Source organism: Manihot esculenta, chloroplast (genome assembly GCF_001659605.2).
Source record: "Manihot esculenta chloroplast, complete genome".
NCBI classification, from domain to species: domain Eukaryota; kingdom Viridiplantae; phylum Streptophyta; class Magnoliopsida; order Malpighiales; family Euphorbiaceae; genus Manihot; species Manihot esculenta.
Genome location: NC_010433.1, coordinates 117,501 through 132,500, shown reverse-complemented (window position 1 = coordinate 132,500; position 15,000 = coordinate 117,501). Strand labels below are relative to the sequence as shown.

The window sequence follows — 15,000 nt, the reverse complement described above, 5'->3', positions numbered from 1 at the left end:
TCCATTTTTTTATAAAAATTTTGATTGAAAGGATATACATAGATATCTTTTTAGGTATCATTAATATTCCTTTAGGTATCATTAATATTCCAAGGATCAATGCACAACTTTTTCTTGAATCAACAAAAAAAATTATTACTAAATACATTTACAATAATGAAGAAAATCACAAAAAAATTGATAAAACAAATCAAACTACAATTCACTTTATTTCGATTATAAAAAAGTCATGTAATAGTAATGTTGTTGTTATTAATAACAACAACAATTCACAGATTTTTTGTGACATATCCTCCTTGTCACAAGCTTATGTATTTTACAAATTATCACAAATCAAAATTATTAACTTATATAAGTTAAGATCTATCTTTGAATATCATAGCCTTTTTCTGAAGAACGAAATAAAGGATTTTTTTATAGCCCAAGGGCTATTTAATTCCGAATTAAAAGATAAAAATTTTCGAAATTCTGTAATGAATCAATGGAAAAATTGGTTAAGGAGTCATTATCAATATAAATACCATTTATCTCAGATTAGATGGTCTAGATTAACACCACAAAAATGGCGAAATAGAATCAATCAACACCATATGCATATGGTTCAAAATAAAAAATTAAACAAATGGAATTTATATGAAAATGAAAAAGACAGATTAATTCATTACAAAAAAAAAAATGATTTTGAGACAGATTTATTACCGAATCAAAAAGATAATTTTAAAAAACACTATAGATATAATCTTTTAGCATATAAATCTATTAATTATGAAAATAAGAAGGACTTAAATTATCTAGCGGAAGATGATATTATCGATATGGAAAAAAGCGCGGATAGAAAATATTTTGATTGGAGCATTCTCAGTTTTTGTCTTAGAAAGAAGGTTGATATTGAGTCCTGGATCGATACCGGAAGAAAAAATAAAAAAAATACTAAGACTAGGACTAATAAGTATAAAATAATTGATAAAATTGATAAGAAAAAAAAGATTTTTCTTACAATTCACCAAGATCAAGAAGTCAATTCATCCAATCAAAAAAAAAAACCTTTTGACTGGATGGGAATGAATGAAGAAATAAAAAATCGTCTTATATCCGATTTTGAAGTTTGGTTCTTTCAAAAATTTTTGATACTTTACAACACATACAAGATAAAACCATGGGCAATACCCATCAAATTTCTTCTTTTCAATTTTCATTTCTATGAAAATGTTAGTAAAAATAAGAAAATTAACGGGAAAAAAAATAAAAATAGCGATCTTTTTATATCTATATCATCGAATGAAAAAAAAATTATTGAATTAGAGCACGAAGAAAAAGAATACGAAGACCCAGGGGGGGGCTTTGGGTCAGTTTTCCAAAATCAAGAAAAAGATATTGAAGAAGATTATATAGGATTAGATATGAAAAAACATAGAAATGAAAAGCAAAACAAAAGTCATATGGAAGTAGAACTTGATTTCTTCCTAAAACGGTATTTATGTTTTCAATTAGAATGGAATAGTTCTTTAAATAACCAACTAATCGAGAATATCAAATTCTATGGTTTCCTGCTTAAAGTGACAAATCCACGAAAAATTATTATATCTTCTATTCAAAGGCAAGAAATAAATTTGAATATTATGATGGTTCGGAACAGTTTTACTCGTACAGAATTAGTGAAAAGGGGAATATTGATTATCGAACCTGTTCGTCTGTCAGTAAAAAATGATGGACAATTTATTTTGTATCAAATGATAGGTATCTTATTAGTTCATAAAAACAAACAACAAATTAATAAAAAATACAGATATTATGTTGATAAAAAGAATTTTACCGAATTTATTGAAAGACATCAAAGTATAATTGGAAATAGAAAGAAAAATGATTATGATTTACTTGTTCCCGAAAATATTTTATCCCCTAAACGTCGGAGAGAATTAAGAATTCTTTTCAATTTAAAAAATAAAAATGATATTCATATAAATACAGAAATTTTCAACGGCAATAACATAAAAAATTGTAGTCCCATTTTAGGTAAAAGCAAACATTTTGATAGAGATAAAAAGAAACTAATTAAATTACAATTTTTTCTTTGGCCAAATTTTCGATTAGAAGATTTAGCTTGTATGAATCGTTATTGGTTCGATACTAATAATGCCAGTCGGTTCAGTATGGTAAGAATATATATATATCCGCGGTTGAAATTTTGATAAGGGCGGCACCTTTCATATATATCCTATAGCATATCTGATTTAGTATATGAAAACAAGGAGATGGACATATCATTCTTTTCCACTCCATATTCCATTCTGATAGATGGAATTCAATTATGTATCAATTAGATCTAGAAACGAATCAACGGAATTTTTTCTTTTCATTTTATTTTAAGTAGAATTTTTTTTCTCTTTTGTAAGCGAAGAAATATACCATCCTTTTGTATCTATAACCGAATAAAAAAATTGGATTGATTAATGATAAATTGTATTTAACAAAATTTTGAATTATTAACAAAGTAAAGATTTTTGTGTATACCAAATTAAAATGAACTGACATTATTTTATTTAATACATTTTTTATTATTACTGATCGATAAAAAATATTTTAAACTTAATTAATAATTAAATTAATTAATAATTAAAAAGGGGAGTGCTTACTTTATGGTAAAAAATTCATTCATTTCAGTTATTTCACAAGAAGAAAAAGACGAAAACAAGGGATCTGTTGAATTTCAAATAGTAAGTTTCACTAATAAGATACGAAGACTTACTTCACATTTTGAATTGCATAGAAAAGACTATTTATCTCAGAGAGGTTTGCGAAAAATTCTAGGAAAACGACAACGACTGCTGTCTTATTTAGCAAAGAAAAATAGAGTACGTTATAAAGAATTAATTAGCCGGTTGGATATTCGGGAATCAAAAACTCGTTAATTTGAAGAGTTTTTTTGAATTATTTGATTTATTAGATCTTGAGATGAACTTCTTTTTGTTTTCAGTAATTCATGGACGAATGGATCAAGGAAACCCTATGAATGTACCAGCTACACGAAAAGACCTTATGATAGTTAATATGGGTCCCCACCACCCATCAATGCATGGTGTTCTTCGACTCATCGTTACTCTAGACGGGGAAGATGTTATTGACTGCGAACCAATATTAGGTTATTTACACAGAGGAATGGAAAAAATTGCGGAAAATCGAACAATTATACAATATTTGCCCTATGTAACACGTTGGGATTATTTGGCTACTATGTTCACAGAAGCAATAACAGTAAATGGTCCAGAACTGTTAGGAAATATTCAAGTGCCTAAAAGAGCTGGCTATATCAGAGTAATTATGTTGGAATTGAGTCGTATAGCTTCTCATTTGTTATGGCTTGGCCCTTTTATGGCAGATATTGGTGCACAGACTCCTTTCTTCTATATCTTTAGAGAAAGAGAGTTAGTATATGATTTATTCGAAGCTGCCACTGGTATGAGAATGATGCATAATTTTTTTCGTATCGGAGGAGTAGCGTCTGATCTACCTCATGGTTGGATAGATAAATGTTTGGATTTTTGCGATTATTTTTTAACAGGAGTTACTGAATATCAAAAACTTATTACGCGAAATCCTATTTTTTTAGAACGAGTTGAGGGGGTAGGTATTGTTGGTACAGAAGAAGCAATAAATTGGGGTTTATCAGGACCAATGCTACGAGCTTCTGGAGTACAATGGGATCTTCGTAAAGTTGATCATTATGAGTGTTACGACGAATTTGATTGGGAAATCCAGTGGCAAAAAGAAGGAGATTCCTTAGCTCGTTATTTAGTCCGGATTGGTGAAATGCTGGAATCTATAAAAATTATTCAACAGGCTCTGGAAGGAATTCCGGGGGGGCCCTATGAGAATTTAGAAACCCGACGCTTTGATAGAGAAAGGGATTCGGAATGGAACGATTTCGAATATCGATTCATTAGTAAAAAAACTTCTCCTACTTTTGAATTACCGAAACAAGAACTTTATGTGAGAGTCGAAGCACCAAAAGGAGAATTGGGAATTTTTCTGATAGGGGATCAGAGCGGTTTTCCTTGGAGATGGAAAATTCGTCCGCCAGGTTTTATCAATTTGCAAATTCTTCCTGAATTAGTTAAAAGAATGAAATTGGCTGATATTATGACAATACTAGGTAGTATAGATATCATTATGGGAGAAGTTGATCGTTGAAATGATAATTGATACAACAGAAGTACAAGCTATCAATTCTTTTTCTAGATTAGAATCCTTAAACGAGGTCTATGGAATTATATGGGTGTTTGCCCCGATTTTTATTCTTGTATTGGGAATCACGACAGGCATACTAGTAATTGTATGGTTAGAAAGAGAAATATCTGCAGGGATACAACAACGTATTGGACCTGAATATGCCGGTCCTTTAGGAGTTCTTCAAGCTCTAGCGGATGGGACAAAACTACTTTTCAAAGAGAATCTTTTTCCATCTAGGGGGGATATTCGTTTATTCAGTATCGGACCATCCATAGCAGTCATATCAACTATATTAAGCTATTCGGTAATTCCTTTTGGCTATCACCTTGTTTTAACTGATCTAAATATTGGTGTTTTTTTATGGATTGCCATTTCAAGTATTGCTCCCATCGGACTTCTTATGTCAGGATATGGATCAAATAATAAATATTCCTTTTTGGGTGGTTTACGAGCTGCTGCTCAATCGATTAGTTATGAAATACCATTAACTCTTTGTGTGTTATCCATATCTCTACGTGTGATTCGTTGAAATATAAGCTTTTCCCTATTCCTTTCTTTTTATCTTTTTAGGAAGAAGGCGAAATGAATTGAATAGATATCTTCATTTTTTATTCATCATTTGGGTTGATGAACTAAATTGGATAGTTATATGAGTGAAAGAAAACAACTTCTAAATTTGCAGTAAAAAAATTGAGACTCAGTTCCTATGTACAAGAGTAAAACAGAAATAAACATAAGAAGGCTGTTTGCCCCAAGATTGGTTGATTAGTCATCCTGGCTTGAAGCGGGCCCAAAAGATCAACCTTATTGAGTTTTCACTATCATTTATATGTATTACCATAATGCTAACAGGTGATTAAGCAAAAATGAGTGGATGGTTAGGGACACCAAGATACACAAAGGATTAGTAAGAGAGATTTAAAAATTATCTAAAAGGATATTTCGGTATAATATAAAAAAGTATATTAATTGGGGCTTTAAGTTGGTAGAAATGATCAGGCAGTACTCCCCATGATTCCGATCCAGAGTATGCTCCTACCCACCGATTAAAGAAATAACTATCAGGAACGAAATAATCCTTTCCTTTTTTAATCCCCTTTTTCTTTTTTTTTCAGAAAGAAGAATAGGAACGAAAAAAAAAAAGAATCTAATTACAATAAAAAGAATCTAATTACAATAGAAAAAATCAATCTTTTTTGTTCTTTTTTCCTATATCGATATTCATAGAGATGGAATTCGTGTCATAATTCGGAATATCTAACTTTTTCGTAATCGAAAACGATAGAAAATATCTATTGGTATTTTGACAAGGAATATTTTACTTTTTACAAAAAGTATTTTATTGAAGGATTTAAGTTATTACTCAAGAAAGAAAAGTTGAAATTTTTTTTTAAAGGATGAGATCAATTCAGAAGTATTTTTTTTTTTAGTATTATAACAGATAGAATTTCGTTGCTCGAATTTTGGAACGTTGATAGATTTTATTTTGATCCTATCTATTCTACAAGTATATCAAAATAAATAATCTGACCTGGTCCTTAAATTTATTTATGGCCTTCGAGGAGCCGTATGAGGTGAGAATTTCATGTACGGTTCTGTAATAGCGATGGGAACAGTGATGTTATCACCGACTATGATTATCTAATAGTTCAAGTACAGTTGATATAGTTGAGGCACAATCAAAATCTGGTTTTTGGGGGTGGAATTTGTGGCGTCAACCTATAGGATTTATCATTTTTTTTATTTCTTCTCTAGCAGAATGTGAGAGATTACCTTTTGATTTACCAGAAGCAGAAGAAGAATTAGTAGCAGGTTATCAAACCGAATATTCGGGCATCAAATTTGGTTTATTTTATATTGCTTCCTATCTAAACTTATTAGTTTCTTCATTATTTGTAACAGTTCTTTACTTGGGCGGTTGGAATATCTCTATTCCGTATATATTCGTTCCTGAGCTTTTTGAAATAAAAAAAATGAGCGGAGTCTTTGGAACAACAATTGGTATCTTTATTACATTGGTTAAAACTTATTTGTTCTTGTTCATTCCTATCACAACAAGATGGACTTTACCTAGACTAAGAATGGACCAACTTTTAAATCTTGGATGGAAATTTCTTTTACCTATTTCTCTCGGTAATCTATTATTAACAACCTCTTTCGAACTTCTTTCACTATAAAAGAATATTTTTCTATATTCATAACTTGTCTTCAAACAAGAGAAAAAAACAAACATAAAATTATTCATAAATATTTACGATATGTTTCCCATGGTAACTGGGTTCATGAATTATGGGCAACAAACCATACGAGCTGCAAGGTACATTGGTCAAGGTTTCATGATTACCTTATCTCATGCAAATCGTTTACCTGTAACTGTTCAATATCCTTATGAAAAATTAATCACATCGGAGCGTTTCCGCGGTCGAATTCATTTTGAATTTGATAAATGCATTGCTTGTGAAGTATGTGTTCGTGTATGTCCTATAGATCTACCTGTTGTTGATTGGAAATTGGAAACTGACATTCGAAAGAAACGGTTGCTTAATTACAGTATTGATTTCGGAATCTGTATATTTTGTGGCAACTGTGTTGAGTATTGTCCGACAAATTGTTTATCGATGACTGAAGAATATGAGCTTTCTACTTATGATCGTCACGAATTGAATTATAATCAAATTGCTTTAGGTCGTTTACCAATGTCAGTAGTTGACGATTATACAATTCGAACAATTTTGAATTCAACTCAAAAAAAATAGGTAAACCGCTTTGATTGATTAAAAAGTACAATTATTAAACTCAAATTTTGTTTTGATCTAAAAGGATGAAATGGGTTTTCTTTTATTTTTCTTAGCCAATAACTACAAAAATTACAAATTCCAACTATTGATTGATTGATGAGAATTGCGTCGCGACTTAATTTGGATTGAAAATCTATTAATATATTTTTAATTCTATCCATAATTATTTCTATCCATAATTATTTCTATCCATAATTATTTCGAAAAAAAATTTAGAATGCCTTTTTGAGATTTGAGAAAGGATGAGATTAGTACAATAGCTGTACATATAGTAAAAAATTTACACCTCTTAGGGTTTAATTCAATTAAGAACTTATTATAAAAAAGTTTTCCTGGTCGAGTCAATAAGGTCATGAAAAACAATTCAATTTTTTTTTTATTTCTTATTTTACGTGCAATGGATTTGCCTGGACTAATTCATGATTTTCTTTTAGTCTTTCTGGGGTTAGGTCTTATATTAGGAGGTCTAGGAGTAGTATTACTTACCAACCCAATTTATTCTGCCTTTTCGTTGGGATTGGTTCTTGTTTGTATATCTTTATTCTATATTTTATCAAACTCTCATTTTGTAGCTGCCGCACAGCTCCTTATTTATGTGGGAGCTATAAATGTTTTAATTATATTTGCCGTGATGTTCATGAATGGTTCAGAATATTACAAAGATTTTAATCTTTGGACTGTTGGAAGCGGGGTTACTTCCTTAGTTTGTACAAGTATTTTTGTTTCACTAATTACTATTATTCCAGATACGTCATGGTACGGAATTATTTGGACTACAAAAACAAATCAGATTATAGAACAAGATTTGATAAGTAATGGCCAACAAATTGGAATTCATTTATCAACAGATTTTTTTCTTCCATTTGAATTCATTTCAATAATTCTTTTAGTTGCTTTGATAGGTGCGATTGCTGTGGCTCGTCAGTAATAAATCTTTAATCTTTAGAATTAGTAATCGCAATCCAAATTAAACTTTGGTCTATGTTATCACATCTATTTTCCTTCAATTCTATTTAAAGATTTTTTATGTATAAATTCTTTTATTTGATCTATTATCCATATATTTCTTTTATCCATATATTTCTTTGGTTTGTTTTTGTGATATTCTTATTTTAGCCAATCCAATCTGTTGATGTTGAATTGTTGTTCATATTGAAATAAATCGAAATTGATAAGGAGTTGGTCAATGATGCTCGAACATGTACTTGTTTTGAGTGCCTATTTATTTTCTATTGGTATCTATGGATTGATCACGAGTCGAAATATGGTTAGAGCCCTTATGTGCCTTGAACTTATACTGAATGCAGTTAATCTAAATTTCGTAACATTTTCTGATTTTTTTGATAGTCGCCAATTAAAAGGAAATATTTTTTCAATTTTTGTTATAGCTATCGCAGCCGCTGAAGCAGCTATTGGACCAGCTATTGTTTCGGCAATTTATCGTAATAGAAAATCAATCCATATCAATCAATCGAATTTGTTGAATAAGTAGTATTAATCATATATAATATAATTTTCATATTCATTAATTCAAGTTGGCATATAAGATACGTAACTTATCTGATCATGTTTGCGAAAACGTAAGAAATTAAAGTATCTTGGTTTTATCTCATGAGTCGATCCAGAATTGAATAGAAAATTTCTGGTAAATCATTGATTCATCTGGTGTCTAAATATATGATGATTCATTTAGAAATTTACTAGATTGAAACTTTATGACGTTTTAAAAAAATTAAAAATCCAATGTCACATTCAGTAAAGATTTATGATACATGTATAGGGTGTACTCAATGTGTCCGAGCCTGCCCCACAGATGTATTAGAAATGATACCTTGGGATGGATGTAAATCTAAGCAAATTGCTTCTGCTCCAAGAACAGAGGACTGTGTCGGTTGTAAGAGATGTGAATCCGCCTGTCCAACAGATTTCTTGAGTGTTCGAGTTTATTTATGGCATGAAACAACTCGAAGCATGGGTCTAGCTTATTGATACTTTCCAGAAAACCCCACTTGAATACATTTGATTTTTTATTTACCGACAAAAACCCGTACTCGAAAAAAAATTAGAAAAAAATATATATTATTTTTCGAGCACGGGTTTTTCTAGTCCAAGTGTATCTTGTCTTTACCATGAATTCTTTTCCTTGGTTAACAATATTTGTAGTTTTACCGATATCCGGGGGTTCCTTAATTTTCCTTTTCCCTCATAGAGGAAATAAAGTAATAAAATGGTATACTATATTTATATGCATCTTTGAGCTACTTTTAATGACTTATGCGTTCTCTTATTATTTCCAATTGGACGATCCATTAATCCAATTAACAGAAGATTATAAATGGATCCAATTTTTTGATTTTTACTGGAGATTGGGAATCGATGGATTTTCTTTAGGACCTATTTTACTGACAGGATTTATCACCACTTTAGCTACTTTAGCGGCTCGGCCAATTACTCGGGATTCCCGATTATTTCATTTTCTGATGTTAGCAATGTATAGTGGTCAAATAGGATTATTTTCTTCTCAAGATCTTTTACTTTTTTTTATCATGTGGGAGTTAGAATTAATTCCCGTTTATCTACTTCTATCCATGTGGGGGGGAAAGAAACGTCTGTATTCAGCTACAAAGTTTATTTTGTATACTGCGGGAGGTTCCGTTTTTTTATTAATGGGAGCTTTGGGTATCGCTTTATATGGTTCTAATGAACCAAGATTCCATTTTGAAACATCAGCTAATCAATCATATCCTGTGGCGCTAGAAATATTTTTCTATATTGGATTTCTTATTGCTTTTGCTGTCAAATCACCGATTATACCCTTACATACATGGTTACCAGACACCCACGGGGAAGCACATTACAGTACTTGTATGCTTCTAGCCGGAATCTTATTAAAAATGGGGGCGTACGGATTGGTTCGAATCAATATGGAATTATTACCTCACGCTCATTCTATTTTTTCTCCCTGGTTGATAATAGTAGGCGTAATGCAAATAATCTATGCAGCTTCAACATCTCCTGGTCAACGAAATTTAAAAAAAAGAATAGCCTATTCTTCTGTATCTCATATGGGTTTCATAATTATAGGAATTTGCTCTATAAGTGATATGGGACTCAATGGAGCCATTTTACAAATAATATCACATGGATTTATTGGTGCCGCACTTTTTTTCTTGGCAGGAACGGGTTATGATAGAATACGTCGTGTTTATCTTGATGAAATGGGCGGAATGGCTACCTCAATGCCAAAAATATTCACGACATTCAGTATCTTATCACTAGCTTCCCTTGCATTACCAGGCATGAGCGGTTTTTTTGCGGAATTGATAGTATTTTTTGGAATAATTACCGGCCAAAAATATCTTTTAATGTCAAAAATATTAATTACTTTTGTAATGGCAGTTGGAATGATATTAACTCCTATTTATTTATTATCTATGTTACGCCAGATGTTTTATGGATACAAGCTGTTTAATGCCCCAAACTCTTATTTTTTTGATTCTGGACCGCGGGAGCTATTTGTTTCGATCTCTATCCTTCTGCCTGTAATAGGGATTGGTTTTTATCCGGATTTCGTTTTCTCATTATCAGTTGACCGGGTTGAAGCTATTCTATCTAATTATTTTTATAGATAGTTAGATAGTTTTTCTAAATAAAACAAAAAAAAAAGAAATCCTATTATTTTTAAAAATTGTTATATTATACAATGAAAAAAACTTCTTTTTTCGTCTCTTAAATTGAAGTTAAAAAAAAAAATGAATTGTAACCAAATTGGCATTTGTAAGAACTTTTTGAATCAAGTAATATAGTGATTCAAAAAGTTCTCAGCGGCTTACCTAAAGCTTTTTGTATGTACACTTTGTTATCCTATAGAGTTGCATTCGTCAGACCCTTTCTTCACTTCAATTAGATACTAATTGTTAATGTAAATGAACCATAACTATGTAGTCCTATTCCTAATAAATTAACTCCAAAATAGCATATCCAAATTAGAAGAAAACCGATAGAAGCGACAATTGCGGAATGGAAACCCTCCAATTTTTTATTTGTTCGAATATGGAAATAAATCGCGAATATGGTCCACGTAATAAATGCCCAAGTTTCTTTTGGGTCCCAATTCCAATACGATCCCCATGCTTCATTAGCCCAGACTGCTCCCGAAAGAATACCTATTGTTAAAAAGATAAACCCTATACTTATAATACGATAACCCCAGTCATCTAATTGTTGAATCAATTGAAACCTGTAATAATTCCTAGAAGAAAGAAAAGAAATATTTCTTAAAACATTCTTTCTTTCCGCCATATATTGTATCTCACTAAAGAAAAACGAATTGTTTAATAAATTATTGCTTTTATCAAAAATTCTTATGATTTTTCGAAATGTGATTACTAGAAATGCTACTGAAAATAATGATCCACACAAAAGAGCTGCATAGCCCAATATCATCATACTTACGTGCATCATTAACCACTGGGATTGGAGAGCGGGCACTAAGATTTCGGATTGATGCATGTCAGTTAAAAGACCCGAAGTAGCAAACCCTTGGGTAAAAAAAGTACTTGGCGCGGTTATTGCGCTTAAAAAATTTTTATGTTTTTTAAAATACGGAACCATATGAATAATGGAAAAAGACCATGAAAGAAAGATTAATGATTCATATAAATCACTTAATGGTAAATGTCCCAAAAAAATCCAACGAGTAACTAATAATCCTGTTATACAAAAAAAAGTAGTTATCATGCCCTTTTCTGACGAATCATATAGTTCTACGAATTCATCGGCTAATAAGGTTATCAAATGAATTGTAATTACAATTGACACGACTGAAAAAGATATATGTGTTAATATATGTTCTAAAGTCGAGAATATCATAAAAATTTTAAAATAAAAAAAAGGGGCTCAATTATGTGGAATTGAAATCAAGAATTGAATTCATTATAGGATTTATTGTATCTTTTTTAAATTAAAATTACAGGATGTTTGCCGCCACTCGGACTCGAACCGAGATGCTCTAGCACTGCTTCCTAAGAGCAGCGTGTCTACCGATTTCACCATAGCGGCTTGCTCGAAATCATAATAATAAATTATTATTTAATCGTCGAGCTTAAAGGAGTCAATTCAATGCAATATTTTTTAGGAAATATTAAAATTAATGAAGAAAAATTTATTTAATAATGAAAAAACAATCGAATTTTTTTTTTTTTATGGATTACAATTTGAATATTACATTCAAGAGATTTATGGAAATATTTTATTGATTAGGGTTTTATTGTGGAGAGAATTTGTGTTAGGATTTAGTAACCAAATTTGGCATTGATCTGGACATATCATATAGCAAAAAAATTTCGAGTTCTGCTCCGTACTTTAAAAAAAATCTTGTCTAATTTAATATATACCTTGATCCATTTTCTAGCCCAAGTATATGATTAAAGTAGATCATTCAAAGATCCGCTCTTTTATATTCAAATAGTATAAATATAAAAAAGACAAAACTTAGGAATATTTTTTATTGTGATTGTGATAAATGGATCGATGGGGAAAATAATAATCCCCATCCTGAAAATGATAAAATATCCTAATAATAAAAAGAAAGGTAAAACTTTGTGTCTTCTCTTTTTTATTTTTTTGCAAACAAACAAAAAAAGTACTGTTTTTAGAATTCAGTAGACAAAAGAATTCTTTATTTTACATATGATAAAAGATAAAAGCAAAAGGAGTTCGGTTTAATATTGATTAGTTCAAAACATTAAAAAAGAATGGAAATCCTTTATTTTTTATTTTTATAAATTTTCTATTTAAAATAGAAACTTTAAATAGAAAATAATAAACGAAATTAGACCTTTTCTCATGTCAAGTCAAATCAGATTATTCCAACCTTTAATCTTTTATTTGTCGCACAAAAAAACTTTTTGAATTACCTGTAGAAAGAGATTTCGCTAATGAAAAAGCTTTCAATACTGTCCAATATCCCTTTCTTTTCCAAAGATTTTTTCGAATACGCTTTTTTGATATAGAAGTGCGCTTTTTTGGAACTGCCATTCAAAAATAAAGGAGTTATTTATTGTTATAGTTGGATGTGAAAGACATTTATTGTTCAAAAAAAAATCGTTCTTTACTAACTATACATTATCTATGTATTTAGTCTGTAAATTATACTCTTTTCATAAATAATAAAAGAAGCCTATTCGCTTTTTTTTATTTATATTTCTGTCTTTTTTTGTCATATTATATGTATACATGTAATAAAATACATCAATAAAGTTTAAGAATCTAAAATTTTTTTATCCTAATAAAAAACTTAAAATTTTTCTAGTAATTTAATTGGTCAAACTCGAAGAAAAAGTGTATCTAATTGAAATTCAATTTTTCAAATTGGAGCGAGACCATTAATTATAATTAATTTGTTAAAATTTATAAAGTCCTATGTAAAAAAATTTTAGTAATTCTTTCCTTTTATCCTATGTAAAGGAAAGGTGTCAAATAGAATAGTGTTTTCTACAAACATAATGAAAGGAAAGAAATCCGTATAAAAAATAAAAAATACTACTTTTGTTAGAATTCTTTATTCTTTTTTTGTTAGAATTCTTTATTCTTTTTCTATGTATACACAAATTTGTAATTAATAAATTAATAATAAGTTTAATAATAAGTTTAATAATAAGTATTTAATAAATAATAAGTATTTAATAATAAGTATAAGTAATTAATTTAATTTTAATTATTTATTAATTATTTATTTAATTAATTTAATTTAATAAATTTTTTTTTATTTAGAATAAGTATTTTTTTTCACTAGTATTTTTATTTGACCAATTCTAACTTTTTGATTTAAATATGTGAAGTATTTTAGAAGAATTCAGAATAATTAAGAATATAAAATTCAATTTAAGTTTTACATATTTTTTTTCTTTTTTTATTATTGACTGACTTATTTAAAAAGATATAAGAGTCGATGAATCAGAAACAAGAAACAATTATTTATTAATTCAAATTATTTATTAATTAAGTTTTTTATGGAACATATATATCAATATTCATGGATCATACCTTTCGTTACATTGCCAGTACCTATGTTAATCGGAGCGGGACTCCTGCTTTTTCCGGCAGCAACAAAAAAACTGCGGCGTATGTGGGCTTTTCCAAGCGTTTTCTTGTTAAGTATAGTCATGATTTTTTCAATCGATTTGTCTATTCAGCAAATAAATAGTAGTTTTATTTATCAATATATATGGTCGTGGACTATCAATAATGATTTTTCTTTAGAGTTCGGACACTTGATTGACCCACTTACTTCTATTTTGTCAGTATTAATTACTACAGTTGGCATTTTGGTTCTTTTTTATAGTGACAATTATATGTCTCATGATCAAGGCTATTTGAGATTTTTTGCTTATATGAGTTTTTTCACTACTTCAATGTTGGGATTAGTTACTAGTTCTAATTTGATACAAATTTATATTTTTTGGGAATTGGTTGGAGTGTGTTCTTATCTATTAATAGGTTTTTGGTTCACACGACCTATTGCATCGAATGCTTGTCAAAAAGCGTTTGTAACTAATCGCGTAGGGGATTTTGGTTTATTATTAGGTATTTTAGGTCTTTATTGGATAACGGGCAGTTTCGAATTTCGGGATTTGTTCAAAATCTTCAATAACTTGATTTATAATAATCAGGTTAATTTTTTATTTGTTACTTTGTGTGCCGTTCTATTATTTTCTGGCGCAATTGCTAAATCGGCGCAATTTCCTCTTCATGTATGGTTACCGGATGCCATGGAAGGGCCTACTCCTATTTCGGCTCTGATACATGCTGCTACTATGGTAGCGGCGGGAATTTTTCTTGTAGCTCGCCTTTTTCCTCTTTTCGTAATTATACCTTTCATAATGAATCTAATAGCTTTGATAGGTATAATAACAGTATTTTTAGGAGCTACTTTAGCTCTTGCTCAAAAAGATATTAAGAGAAGTTTAGCCTA

General features: G+C 29.8%; 12 protein-coding genes and 1 non-coding gene across 13 annotated transcripts in view; 10 read left to right on the top strand and 3 right to left on the bottom strand. All coding sequences in view use genetic code 11, as the record gives it.

The window, feature by feature from the left end:
- The window catches only part of ycf1 (hypothetical chloroplast RF1), a 5,571-nt gene extending 3,382 nt beyond the window's left edge, over nt 1-2,189 (top strand). Inside the window, exon 1 of the mRNA in view lies at nt 1-2,189. This exon is cut by the window's left edge and continues 3,382 nt beyond it. Within this exon, the coding sequence (YP_001718494.1) occupies nt 1-2,189 (2,189 nt within the window).
- Nucleotides 2,190-2,636: 447 nt separating this feature from the next.
- rps15 (ribosomal protein S15) lies at nt 2,637-2,909 on the top strand. The gene has a single exon. The coding sequence runs from the start codon at nt 2,637-2,639 to the stop codon at nt 2,907-2,909; it is 273 nt and encodes a 90-aa protein (YP_001718493.1).
- A 97-nt stretch (nt 2,910-3,006) lies between these two features.
- Nucleotides 3,007-4,188, top strand: ndhH (NADH dehydrogenase subunit 7). Its single transcript has one exon. The coding sequence runs from the start codon at nt 3,007-3,009 to the stop codon at nt 4,186-4,188; it is 1,182 nt and encodes a 393-aa protein (YP_001718492.1).
- Nucleotide 4,189: 1 nt separating this feature from the next.
- Nucleotides 4,190-6,404, top strand: ndhA (NADH dehydrogenase subunit 1). Its single transcript has 2 exons — nt 4,190-4,741; nt 5,865-6,404. The coding sequence occupies exons 1-2, from the start codon at nt 4,190-4,192 to the stop codon at nt 6,402-6,404; spliced, it is 1,092 nt and encodes a 363-aa protein (YP_001718491.1).
- An 81-nt stretch (nt 6,405-6,485) lies between these two features.
- On the top strand, nt 6,486-6,983 carry ndhI (NADH dehydrogenase subunit I). Its single transcript has one exon. It carries the CDS (start codon nt 6,486-6,488, stop codon nt 6,981-6,983), a length of 498 nt encoding a protein of 165 aa, YP_001718490.1.
- A 439-nt stretch (nt 6,984-7,422) lies between these two features.
- On the top strand, nt 7,423-7,953 carry ndhG (NADH dehydrogenase subunit 6). Its single transcript has one exon. The coding sequence runs from the start codon at nt 7,423-7,425 to the stop codon at nt 7,951-7,953; it is 531 nt and encodes a 176-aa protein (YP_001718489.1).
- Nucleotides 7,954-8,211: 258 nt separating this feature from the next.
- On the top strand, nt 8,212-8,517 carry ndhE (NADH dehydrogenase subunit 4L). The gene has a single exon. It carries the CDS (start codon nt 8,212-8,214, stop codon nt 8,515-8,517), a length of 306 nt encoding a protein of 101 aa, YP_001718488.1.
- A 251-nt stretch (nt 8,518-8,768) lies between these two features.
- On the top strand, nt 8,769-9,014 carry psaC (photosystem I subunit VII). Its single transcript has one exon. The coding sequence runs from the start codon at nt 8,769-8,771 to the stop codon at nt 9,012-9,014; it is 246 nt and encodes an 81-aa protein (YP_001718487.1).
- Nucleotides 9,015-9,154: 140 nt separating this feature from the next.
- On the top strand, nt 9,155-10,657 carry ndhD (NADH dehydrogenase subunit 4). Its single transcript has one exon. The coding sequence runs from the start codon at nt 9,155-9,157 to the stop codon at nt 10,655-10,657; it is 1,503 nt and encodes a 500-aa protein (YP_001718486.1).
- Nucleotides 10,658-10,928: 271 nt separating this feature from the next.
- ccsA (cytochrome c biogenesis protein) lies at nt 10,929-11,897 on the bottom strand. The gene has a single exon. The coding sequence runs from the start codon at nt 11,895-11,897 to the stop codon at nt 10,929-10,931; it is 969 nt and encodes a 322-aa protein (YP_001718485.1).
- Nucleotides 11,898-12,006: 109 nt separating this feature from the next.
- trnL-UAG lies at nt 12,007-12,086 on the bottom strand. The gene has a single exon. It is a non-coding gene; the product is annotated as a tRNA-Leu (tRNA).
- An 816-nt stretch (nt 12,087-12,902) lies between these two features.
- rpl32 (ribosomal protein L32) lies at nt 12,903-13,064 on the bottom strand. The gene has a single exon. The coding sequence runs from the start codon at nt 13,062-13,064 to the stop codon at nt 12,903-12,905; it is 162 nt and encodes a 53-aa protein (YP_001718484.1).
- Nucleotides 13,065-14,038: 974 nt separating this feature from the next.
- ndhF (NADH dehydrogenase subunit 5) overlaps nt 14,039-15,000 on the top strand; it is a 2,259-nt gene continuing 1,297 nt past the window's right edge. Inside the window, exon 1 of the mRNA in view lies at nt 14,039-15,000. This exon is cut by the window's right edge and continues 1,297 nt beyond it. Within this exon, the coding sequence (YP_001718483.1) occupies nt 14,039-15,000 (962 nt within the window).